Source organism: Papaver somniferum, chromosome 7 (genome assembly GCF_003573695.1).
Source record: "Papaver somniferum cultivar HN1 chromosome 7, ASM357369v1, whole genome shotgun sequence".
Taxonomy (NCBI): domain Eukaryota; kingdom Viridiplantae; phylum Streptophyta; class Magnoliopsida; order Ranunculales; family Papaveraceae; genus Papaver; species Papaver somniferum.
In genome coordinates, this window is record NC_039364.1 from 216,239,253 (window position 1) to 216,251,153 (window position 11,901).

An 11,901-nucleotide genomic window follows, 5' to 3' on the forward strand; every position below is an offset into this window, starting at 1 on the left:
GTTGATAGCATTTTGCTTGTGGGTTTGTGTTCCGATATAGTGTAGCTTAGTTGTGCAAACTACTTGGTCATGAACAATTATTATTTTTTTTATTTTTTTTTGATAAACAAGGAACCTTTTCATTAATAGTACTTCGAGGTTACAATGAGTTTGAGATTGAAAATAAGAGAACACAAAGAAATAAGATCATACCGTAAGAGTACAATACCGAGAAATCCGACAAGAAAAAGAGAAGGATTACCGGAATAAGATAAATACAAGTATGAATAAGATCCGATTAAATTGGAGGAGAGATGGTTCTTTTCGGAATCAAATTCCAGCCATTTTGTTTGATTTTGTTTTATAGAAAGATGTGCTCCCAAAATAGGAGTGATTTGCTCAAGTCTCTTGTAAATAGGGATGGAGATTCTGTCGTCAAAAAAGTCATCGCCGCTAAGATTTCGTCGTCGTAGACAACAAAAGATGAAGATTTCGCCATTGGAGAATATCTCTATTAATCTTAAAATCCAAACTAATAACCAAGAACCGCCATTAAAATATAGATAAATCTTCAAAAAATGAGATAAAGCCACCATAATGGTGTAGATAATTAAAAAAACACGATAACAACTAAACTAAACTAATTAATAAACTAATTTAAAGTAGAATTTCCAAGATACGAGTATGATTTTGATTTTTCGGTCGACAATTTCTAACTTATATCTCCAATTTCAAACTTATGATTTCTCTTCATCCCACGATTGATATAACATGTCTACAACTCCATTTCTCCACGCGCTATTAATACTTCAACAAAATATATACACACTTTACGCAATTTCTTTGTTTACTCCCTATACTCTCTAGATCAGTGTTACTCCCATGGCGGAGGAAACTGGTACAAGAGGGAATCTCAATATCAAACGCAAAAGAAAACACTCCCGTTTTCTATCTTGTTTTGGCTTTTCATACCGAGATGACAAATATTTGCCGGAACTAAAAGTCTGTGATGACCAAAAAAAGACACGTCGCTGGTTTTCTAGTGCGAAACTTCGTCTGAAGAACTCCGTCAAAGAAACTATCGCAGTTTATAACCCGCCAATCTTTAAGAAAATCGATGGCAAGAAGCAGACTAAAGAAGTGAGGTATGATAACTTCACGGGGAAATGCCGGAGTCCGGCGAGTCTAGATCGTAAAACGGTGAAGTTTGCTGCGATTGAAACTCTATTATCATATGACCAGACGCTGAGCTTTGATGGAAAACCAGGAAAGGTATGTCTTTGATAAATTTGACCTCAGTTAATCATTTAAAGTTTATATATTCAATTTTAATCGTCATCCGGTAGAAACTATATGACTCTTATTAAATAATTTTTGGAATTTTCATTTTAAGCGCCATTGGGAAGAAACTATATAACTCTTATTAATTTTTAGAGTATTAAATAATTTTTGAAAAAACAATCTCCTAATTTTTTTATATACCCATTGTACGTTTGACGTTTTGATTAGTAGCTATTATAGCTTTCGCATCTGATTAAATACATGAACAAATCTCATGATTTTACCCTGTACTTTGCCATGAGATTCTTTAGTTTGAGAGGCTTATAGGGTTGGCATGAATGTGACTACAAATACAAGGAGATGACTTAGTTCATTGGTAGATGATTTTGGGTTACATTTATGAACTCATTCCTCTCTTTAACAGTACAACCTTTGCTTCGTATTCATCAACGAAAAAGCATTCTGATATAAATTAGCTTCTAGCCTAGCTCGCATTGTGCACCCGATGTACCCGACAGCCTCAAAAGATCACGATAACGTTGGTTTTGTTCCTTTAGGATATCCTTGTTATTTTCATAAAGAAATGACGTTTCCGATTGTCAACTTACCGGATTTTCATCAGTTAATCAGGTAGTGACTCGCATGTATTACAGGAGTGTGTAACTTTGTCACCCAAATCTACATCACAACTGTCTTCTTAACATTCACTGATGACAGTGCCGTCCCCTTAGTTAAGGTAGGAGGACAAATATGTGTTAAGCACGTTCATCGAATGATATCTGTACATAGCTGGATTGATACTGGCCAATTGCACAACATTAAATGAAAACAAAAAATTTAAAGTCTTTGATCAACACTTGACTTTGACTTGGTCTTTTTTGTTTCGTGTACTGTATCTGTATCGTGTAACCACATCATCAAGTTTGTTATCTTGATAGAGAATGAGCAACAGCAAAACATGCGAACTGTTTTGTACTGGAGTATATATTACCATGTAAACCTTGACAAAAGATTTAACTGAAAATTTTAACTTTGTTTTGTACTTTTGTTTAGGAAAAGGATGGAGGAAACACTCACAAATATATCGTCTGGTCAGGCAAACCACAGACGGATACGTCTAAAAGATTAGAAGTTATGAAGGTTGAGGCGAAAGCTGGTTATCAAGGTGATTCTGCAGTAAAGAGGTCGAGTCGAGAAATGGTCACAATGTCCACACAGTTACGAAATTCACTAGGTGCTAGTAAGAAATTTAGCGAAGAAACTACAGGGAAATTTGGTCCGGCAGTAGGTATGTCAGTTTTAGTGGTGATAATGGCAATGATGCTTCTGTGGGGTAAGATTTCTGCTATATTCTACACTGCAGCTTGGTTATATTTTCTTCATTATTATAGAATGATGGGTGGAAAAATAATAAAGGAAATCGAAGGAAAAGGGTCAAATTCAGTCAATATTATGAAAACCATTGACTCAAAAGACTTGAAGAAAACAGCACTATTGGAAGGACCGACAGAGAAGAAGCATATGTGGTTTCTTAAATGAGAATGGGTTTTGAGACTGGGGAAGGGTTCCATTTTCTTGGTGACATGATTTGTAACTGTACTTGTTAATTGTTATTCTTTTACTTACGTTTGTCTTTTTGAGTTTGTATAAATTATCAAAGTGAAGTATTTGTTGGGGTTTTTACCTTGGTACTAAATGATCTACCAATCACGAAATGTATACACAGGCAGCAAACCAGCATAGTATCAATAATGAATTAGAATAATATACACAAACGTGTGTATGCTGTCTACGATGATCTTTTTCCCTATATGAAAGTCTCCAAAGAACAATTACAAGGGAAATAGGAGTAAAAAAATAACCTTCATTTTCAAAAGTTCGGAACTCAAAATTGAGATTTAAATTGCTCGTTTATAATGACTAGGACATCAATCTCTTTTTAGCAGTTCTAAACTTATAACCAAAAAATGAAGAAGCAGTTCTAAACTAATTCCTTACTGGTACCATTAGGTTATTGAAAATAAGTTCAGGTATCATTAGTGTGTCCACATCTAACTTGGACTCATTTCCACCAAAATCTGTTCCAAACCACTGAATCTTCGTTCCAGGCATTAGTTGTGCATCATATTTGGAATGCATGCACTTGACTGGATTTTGTAATGGATTGTCAGTAGAACTTTTTCTGTACTTCTTTCTTATGCTCGAAGAATCTGGGAATGAAGAATATTATAGTTTGCGGTTCCTGATAAAATATTAGAATCATGACTCCTGAATTGCTGCCACAGAATGCTATGAGTTTCCTTTTCCTTCCAAAGATGATATGCTTCAAACTGCCTTCTTCCTGCATCATCATATTCATATCTTGATACATATCTACCACAAGAATGGTCATATTATCACGGACAATGCATAGGAGCTTCCCCTTGTTTAGAGATGAGAGTTTTCTGGCATCAAAGAACGTCATGAGTTCTGGCAGTTCCCTGCTCAAATGAAACTTTTCGGAGCAGACAATATAATTAGACACCCACATGTTTGTGGATGCATCACAGAGGTCCAACTTACACCCATCCTTACAACTTACTATGTAGAGGTTTCCATCAATGACAATGGTTGGGTTTCTCCTTGATGCTACCAAACCATTTCCGATCTGAATCCATTTATTTGTTTCAGGGTTGTAAGCTTCATTAATGTTTTGTTCAGACCCATAAACTCCTGTAAGAAACCACATTCCGTTGTACACATATCCATCTTCAACTAGCATACGCCTTGTCATATCTGCAACGAAAAACCACCTGTATGTATATAATACTTTAAAATGTTAATCACTCCATCACGCTACAAGATATTTGTCCCTTTAAGAAAGAAAATGGAAAGAGCAACTAGGTTCCGACTTACCTGTTCTTAAGAGGATCATAAATCTCTGCTGATTCAAAGCCGTAGATGATGCCGTTCTGAACAAGCCCACCACCAGCAACATATAAGCAATTGTTTATAACACATGATCCACACATATACCGTGGTTCGAGCATATCTGGGGCTCGATGCCACTTGTTAGTCCGAGCACTGTAAAATATAACTCGTCCTCGATTACATGAGTTGTTGTCGAATCCAAACAAATATAAATCACAACCATTAAGTACCTGACAATTCACATATCCACTTTCTTTTGAGTACTCCTTTGGTACCGGAGGGAGTGGTAGCCAAAGTCTGTTAACAGGGTCGAAAGCTTGAAACGAGGTTATCTCACCTTTTTTTTCTGTCCTTCTTTATCACGTAAATCCATTCTTCTACAAACCCAAGGTTCTCGCGAACAGTGTAAAACAATTCGTCTCCACCAATAGTCTATACCATGATTTACAGACTAACCCCATATTTCTATGCTCCATTCGCGGAATGCGTATTAAGCATGCCATTGTTAAGTCATAGGGAAGCCCAGGGATGAGAGAAACTGGAACATAGCCGTGGGTATTGCTATCCAAATGAAGCTCATTTGCTGCTATGAGGTCTGATGGTTCAATGCAGAGCTTTCTTCCAAGGATTACGGATTCTTCCTTAGGTACATCAAGAAGGATCTTTAGTCCGGAGTCGTTCTGCATTGTAGATTTTATCAAATTGTCAGAAAAGAGTCTTACAAATCTATACCGGCATTATCACTGACGCTGTTAGTATACGAGGGCACCGGTGTGCCAAACGTCAAAGGGTATACCGCATGCGTTGGTTTCTTCTTATGAAGCAAAATATTCTTTCAGGTATTTAGTCGAACAGTTCCATCACATGTCTTATCTTTCTTTTTTTCTTCCGAGTAAATCACATACTTTATCCCTCTCAGTAGTAAGTTTCCTTTTATCATCATGTAGTAATAATCACGTACCAGTTTAGTTAGACTAAATTGCTAATTACATAGCGCGAACAAAAAAATAAAGCACTTGGAGGGAGATACTACCATGGGATTAGAAGGAGAAACGGTGTCCTTTGTAACAATGAGAGGGGGCGCCACCTCCATGAAAGCAGGAGGCGGTGGTGGTGGTGGAATGTAGGAAACACCGATGGAACCGAAATTGAATCGGAGGGAAATGGCATAGCCCGTCATTAGGGAATTACGATGTCTATTACGGAACTACAATGTCTTGACAAAAGGTTAAAAACAACATAACTGTGCTACTTCCTCCGTGACTCCGCCCCACATTCAAAGTCCGAAAATGAGCAGGATTAAAATGATTTTGGTTTTTATATTTTTTTTCTTCCAGTCTTCTTAATTTACCCTTGTGGCCTGATCACTATCGTAGATGCTGGATTTTCAACAAGGGGTAGAATTGTAAAACTATACTCCAGATTCGGCAATCGGATGAGTATTGAGGCTCATGTCTCTCATCAAAGCATGAAAGCTCATGCCATAAAATCTCTGACTGAGAAGGCCGTCTCTCAGAGTACATGTAGATGTGTAGTCTCTCAGCTGAGGCCACGACACATCTCATGAATACTGAGCAATTTCAGTAATTACTCCGGATCCTGCAATCGGATGAGTATCGAGACTCATGTCTCTATGCATGAAAGCTCATGCCACCTCTGATGGAGAAAGTCTCTCAGGGAAGATGAAGATGTGTAGTCTCTCAGCTGAGGTCACGACACATCTCATACTGTATAGAATCGAAATATTGGGCGGCTCCTAGACAGCATGTCTGCTAGTATAGAGCGACAACGTCTTCGGGATGTAACCAGCAATATTCTACGAGTCGTCAATTAATCGCCTGAATATCCAACAATATTTTACGATTCCTCGTTATATTTCGTTACTTCAATCTGTGGTTCTTCCCAGCAGAATTCCACAGGTTAATAATAAATATTCAGCGAAACATGCATCTGAGCATCGAATAAGCCCTGACAAAAATGGTGCAAGTGTAATTAGCAAATAATGCACAGACCAGCATTTTGAATGCACGAACGAGCATTTCAAAAATACGAACGAACGAGGAACCTATGCAAAATAGGAAGGGAAAATAATAATAATAAAATATTAAGCAAAAGCGCCAGGGACTAGGCTCACCAGCCGGCCAGTCATGCCGTGACTAGTCCCGCGCCCAATTTTATATTTTATCATATTTTTACTATCTTCACGATCTCATGAAAATCCTCTTGTTCGAGCAAATTTCCTTTATTTCAAAGAAATTATCTAAATCACATGATTTTATCAAAAATAATAAAATTAGGGAAAGGTGTCGCGGGACCGAGCACCAGCCGGCCATGTCTTGGTCGTGGCCGGTCCCACACCTCACGTCCCATTATTTTATTATTCCTTCTCAAATTATGAAAATTCCTTGATTTTATGAATTTTCCCTAAAATCATGAAAATTACCTAATTTCATGTATTTTTATCAAATCACATGATTTTATCAAAAATAATAAAATTAGGGAAAGATGTCGCAGGACCGCCGGCCGGCCGGTCATGCCTTGGTCGTGGCCGGTCCCACACCTCACGTCCCATTATTTTATTATTCCTTCTCAAATTATGAAAATTCCTAGATTTTATAAATTTTCCCTAAAATTACCTAATTTCATGTATTTTCTCTAAAATCATGGAAAATGTTAAAAAATTAGGAAAACTTGTGGGACCGGGCTCTAGCCGGCCGGCCATGCCCTAGCCGGTCCCACACGCCTATTATTTTATTATTATTTGGTGTTTTGTTTCCTGATTTCATGAAAACTCCCTGATTTCAACAAAATATCTTGATTTTCAACAAATCCCTTTGATTTTATGAAAATTATCTAAAATCATCAAAATTACATAAAATTGGGAAGAGTGCCTTGGGACCCGCGCCCATTGGCCGGCCGGCCATGCCACGGCCATTGCCGGTCCCACACTCCCATTCCCTATTTTATATTTTAATTTATGTCTCTCATCTCATGGAAGTTCCCTAATTTCGCCAAACTCTCCAGTTTCATGGAATTTCCCTTAAATCAGAGAAAAATACATAAAATCACATAAAACTGGGAAAAGCATGTGGGACCGCGTGTCGGCCGGCCATGCCCTAGCCGTGGCCGGTCCCACACCTTGTGATTCCTTGTTTATTTATTATTTTCATCATCTCATGTATTTTTGCCGGTTTCAGCAAAACCATGGATTTTGCATATTTTCTCCAAATGTTGCTCAAACGTGCACCAGAAAATATCAAAATTCTCAGGACTGAAGCGGACATATGGTGACATGGGCACATCCCCTTGACCGACCAAGGGTGACCCTGAGGCTTGCAAACAGCTGGTCCCGCGTGCTTTAATGATTTTAACCTAATTTGCTCAGTTGCTCATATTAGGTTCAAACTCTTTCCAAACAATTGGAAGTTTGCTCAAATGACCATCTACTGGTCCCACGACCATCAAGAGCCGGTCCATGACCTCTTGGCGGTCCCTCATATTTTCCATAAAACCAGGTTTTATGATTTGTCGCTCACACGAGTTATTTCAGTAAATGATTAAACCAACATTTAATCATTCTTTCACCAACTGGTCCTCAAGAGACTTTGGTATTTTTGCTCATTCGAGCATCTGGGCGTTATATGGTGAACCCGTCATCCCATGTAGCCGGTCTTATGTGATTTGCAATAAATCATTATCTCGGTAAAATTAGGGTTTTGAATCCAGAGCTCTGCAGAAACGTAATTCTGAGCAGATTCGAACACTCTGATAATTTTATGTTGATTCCATGATTAACATTCGTATTTATTTTGCTCGACCCAGCAGTCAGTAACTTAAATTAATATTTTACTTGGTCCAGCTACCAAAAATTCATTAAAAGAACGATATTTTTTCAAACTAGCAATATTTGCTCGAACTAGCAATATTCGCTCGAACCGGCAATATTTACTCAATTAGCAATATTCGCTCGGACTAGCAATATTTGCTCAAACCTTAGAATGTTGGTTCAACTATCAATATTCAATAATTTAGCAACACAGTTTTGCTCGTCTTAGGTTATGATGATACCTCATCTCAGCAGACACGTTAAATTCATGAGTTTCGAAACATTTACTCACACATTTTCAACTCAACGCTACATGGACTCATCGTCCCATAAAGTCAGCAACTGACTCCAAAATCACGAGATTTCAATCATGTCACATGGGGGATATTAACTAGGGTTTTGGTCTGGCGGTCTACGACACGTGTGTTTACCCACGATGAGAATGTGAGCAAGTCGTGCAATCATTTGGAAGAGTCAGCAAAGTAGTGGGTGGAAAGTTAACCAAGTCTCCGCACGATGAGTAATTGGCTTTAACATGATTTCCCAATTTCCCATTCTCTGATTCCATCAATTGTCACACTTCATGGGATCATGGTGTTTTCAACTCCGGCATTATAAAATGTCTCTGAATCCTGATTGGAAAAACAGAAGTTTTCGAACACTCGAACAACATTCGCCAAGACGAGAAATTTCTCATCAAAGTTCATACAAACAATCTTTCGTCTACACGAACTCACAGAAATTACTCTCAATTGAGAAAAATTCAATCATTCAGAGCATTTTCACGCTGAATTCACAACACACCTACAATCTCAGATCATTATTGATCTCACGTATTTCTCAGCTTCCCTCCTACAAATCAACCCATCCTCTCTTGTGACTGAATTGACTCTGGAACGGCCATTGTTCTTGGTTTAGGTCGGGGTCTTACATATTGATCTCTCGAACTTAAAGCACTTCCTTCTTGCAGTGCATCTGTGTAAGGTTCAACATTTCGCTCGGTTCAAGGAGTCTCCACACGGTCGACTCTTCAATTCCGTAAAAGCCAGCAAATCGTTTTTCCCCACTCACAGATTGGCGACCACAGTGGGAGATTAATCTCTCGGTTGCAATCTCACGATTTCCCAAGGATGGTCGGTCTTAGGAATGACTCAACAGCTCCAGATCCCAACCAGAATCTCTCGAATGGTAATGTCTCTCACACTCCTTCGAACAATTCTGGTTACAATGAATTATCATATTTTACAAATCCATTTATCTCCGTTGAACCGATGGATAGATAAATCCCAAGCTTGGATGAATTGGCACGAAGACAAGAAGACTTGTCAAGAAACGTGGACCGGCTGAAAAGGGCAATCGATAGCCTGTTCACTTTCCTGGTACACGTGACGAGGATTTTAGGAGAAGAGATGGTGGAAACTACAAATCCTTCGACTAGTAATCCTCCTCAGACCAACAGTTTCACCACATATGAGGAACCAGTGAAACAGGAAGTTGCACATTTGATCGAAAATTTATGTGAACTCCTACATTTCTCTAAAGAGCAACGCACGGACACATTTGATGCACTCAGCCAGATATCATCTGATGTATAAATAACTTCACCAACCCCAGGAGTTGAAGAAGTTTCTTTGATGACTGGACATTCAATCGACAACATCACTTTTGGAGAAGAAGATCGCATGGCAGACGAAGGGCACAATCGCGCGTTGTACGTGACTGGCTTCATCAAAGGCACCGAATTTAGAAGAGCTCTCATCGACACCGGTGCTTCCACCAACATTGTCACTATGAAAACTCTTAGAATGGCCAGATTCCCGCGAGGTAAAATCATTCGACATCCCATCCTAATGACAGGGTTTGAAGGAAGCCGAAGCCACACATATGGATACGCGTACATAGATTTGAGGGTAGGACCAATTCAATCAAAGGTGAAATTCCACGTGATCGAACAAGAACCTGACTACCACATGATACTTGGGCGACCTTGTCTCCATGACAACAAGGTGGTTCCATCAACCTACCATCAATGCATGAAGGCTTTACTCAATAACAAGATCGTCCGCATAGCTGCTTCATCATCTCCGTATGCTCTGTCCTACGTTGCGGAATTCATCGAGTCCCAGAGAAGCGCCCCTGAACCTCCTAAGAAAATCTACACTACTCCACTTCCAAGTTGGAAGGCTATTGAGGCATCTGCGGCGTCATCATCATCTTCAGAAGCAGAACCAGTCAAGTCACATGCTACACGGGTCAAACGCCGAAAATATGAAACTACGATCCCAGGATCCAATTTTATGACCACTCATGACGCGGAAGGAAAGGTCATTTACCGGCGACGCAAAGATTAGCAATTAATAGGGGAGATTGATCAAAAGTCTCCCCGCACTGGTGAATCGTGTCAAAATGAACAGCCACCTGAGGATGAAGTTCAGGAAGCTCCATAGCAGTTGCAAGATGGCACGAATTATACCACTGATGATCTTGAGACGGTTAACATCAGCACAGATGAAGATCCAAGACCAATCTTAATCAGTTCTGCGCTATCAACGGAAGAGCGTACAGGCCTGGTAGAGTTACTGAAAGAGTATCGGGATATATTTGCTTGGACGTATGAAGAAATGCCTGGTATGGATGACAAATTGGTCACTCACCGTCTACATATCATTCCTGGCTCCAAGGCTGTCAAACAACCACCCAGGCAGTTCAGGCATGAAGTCGAGGAACAAATCAAGGCCGAAATTCAAAAATTACTGGTAGCAGGATTTATCAAGCCTATCCAACACCCAACATGGCTGGCTAATGTCGTCCCAGTTAAGAATAAAAATGGTCAAATCAGATGCTGTGTAGATTTCAGAAACCTGAATAAATGCTGCCCGAAGGATGACTTTCCTTTACCCAACATTGATATGCTCATTGATGCGACCAGCGGCCACGGTATGTTCTCATTCATGGATGGTTACAGTGGGTACAACCAAATCAAAATGTTCGAACACGATGCTGCCAAGACCGCGTTCCGTACTCCCATTGGGAATTTTCATTACACTGTGATGCCCTTTGGGTTGAAGAATGCCGGCGCCACCTACCAACGAGCCATGACAGCAATATTTCACGATATGATGCACAAGCAAGTAGAAGATTATGTTGACGATGTCGTGGTGAAATCGAAAGCTCGAACATCCCATATAGAAGTTCTGAGACAAGTCTTCGAAAGATGCAGAGAATACAAGTTGAAGATGAATCCTCTAAAATGCGCTTTTGGAGTTTCTTCTGGAAAGTTTTTGGGATTCTTGGTCACTGCCAAAGGGATCAAAGTCGACCCAGACAAAGCAAAATCCATCTCCACCATGCCTCCTCCACGCACTGTGAACGAAATACATAGCTTCATGGGTAAAGTGAATTACATCAGACGCTTCATACCAGGATTGGCTCAACTTATTGATTCGTTCACTCCTCTACTGAAGAAGGGAGCGAGTTTCACGTGGACGGATGTCCAGTAGGAAGCATTCCAGAAGATACAACAAATACTTTTATCACCCGCAGTCATGAGGTCTCCAGTGCAGGGACGACCGCTGATACTATACACAACCTCCAGTGACGTTGCTATTGGAGCCCTATTAGCTCAGGAAGATGAAGAAGGCGTCGAGCATCCGATATACTATTATAGCCGAACCATGAAGGATGCTCAACTCAGATACCCAAAAGCTGAAATAGCATGCCTAGAGTTAGCTCATGCAATGCAAAGATTCAGGCATTATTTAATCTCCAACAGAGTCATACTTGTATCCAAAGACGATCCCATAAAGTTTTTTCTCTCAAAACCTGCTCTGATAGGAAGACCTGGGAAGTGGCTGCTTCAGATGTCATAATTCGGCATAGTATGTGTTTCCCCCAAAGCAATCAAA

At 39.7% G+C, this 11,901-nt stretch overlaps 2 protein-coding genes across 2 annotated transcripts; one reads left to right on the plus strand and one right to left on the minus strand.

The window, feature by feature from the left end:
- The first annotated feature begins 771 nt into the window (after window positions 1-771).
- LOC113293350 lies at window positions 772-2,981 on the plus strand. Its single transcript, XM_026542006.1, has 2 exons — window positions 772-1,251; window positions 2,314-2,981. The coding sequence occupies exons 1-2, from the start codon at window positions 862-864 to the stop codon at window positions 2,797-2,799; spliced, it is 876 nt and encodes a 291-aa protein (XP_026397791.1). The 5' UTR covers window positions 772-861; the 3' UTR covers window positions 2,800-2,981.
- Window positions 2,982-3,293: 312 nt separating this feature from the next.
- LOC113293387 (F-box/kelch-repeat protein At1g55270-like) lies at window positions 3,294-4,598 on the minus strand. The gene is made up of 2 exons (XM_026542042.1): window positions 4,156-4,598; window positions 3,294-4,052 (listed from the first exon to the last, which is right to left on the minus strand). The coding sequence occupies exons 1-2, from the start codon at window positions 4,287-4,289 to the stop codon at window positions 3,428-3,430; spliced, it is 759 nt and encodes a 252-aa protein (XP_026397827.1). The 5' UTR covers window positions 4,290-4,598; the 3' UTR covers window positions 3,294-3,427.
- Window positions 4,599-11,901: the final 7,303 nt, after the last annotated feature.

Bases quoted from the DNA above. Each gene is read 5' to 3' on its own strand.
- LOC113293350 (XM_026542006.1), top strand. From the start codon at position 862: ATGGCGGAGGAAACTGGTACAAGAGGGAATCTCAATATCAAACGCAAA. The intron at 1,252-2,313 runs GTATGTCTTTGA...ACTTTTGTTTAG, and splicing joins TTGATGGAAAACCAGGAAAG to GAAAAGGATGGAGGAAACAC.
- LOC113293387 (XM_026542042.1), bottom strand. From the start codon at position 4,289: ATGCTCGAACCACGGTATATGTGTGGATCATGTGTTATAAACAATTGC. The intron at 4,053-4,155 runs GTAAGTCGGAAC...ATATACATACAG, and splicing joins TATGATCCTCTTAAGAACAG to GTGGTTTTTCGTTGCAGATA.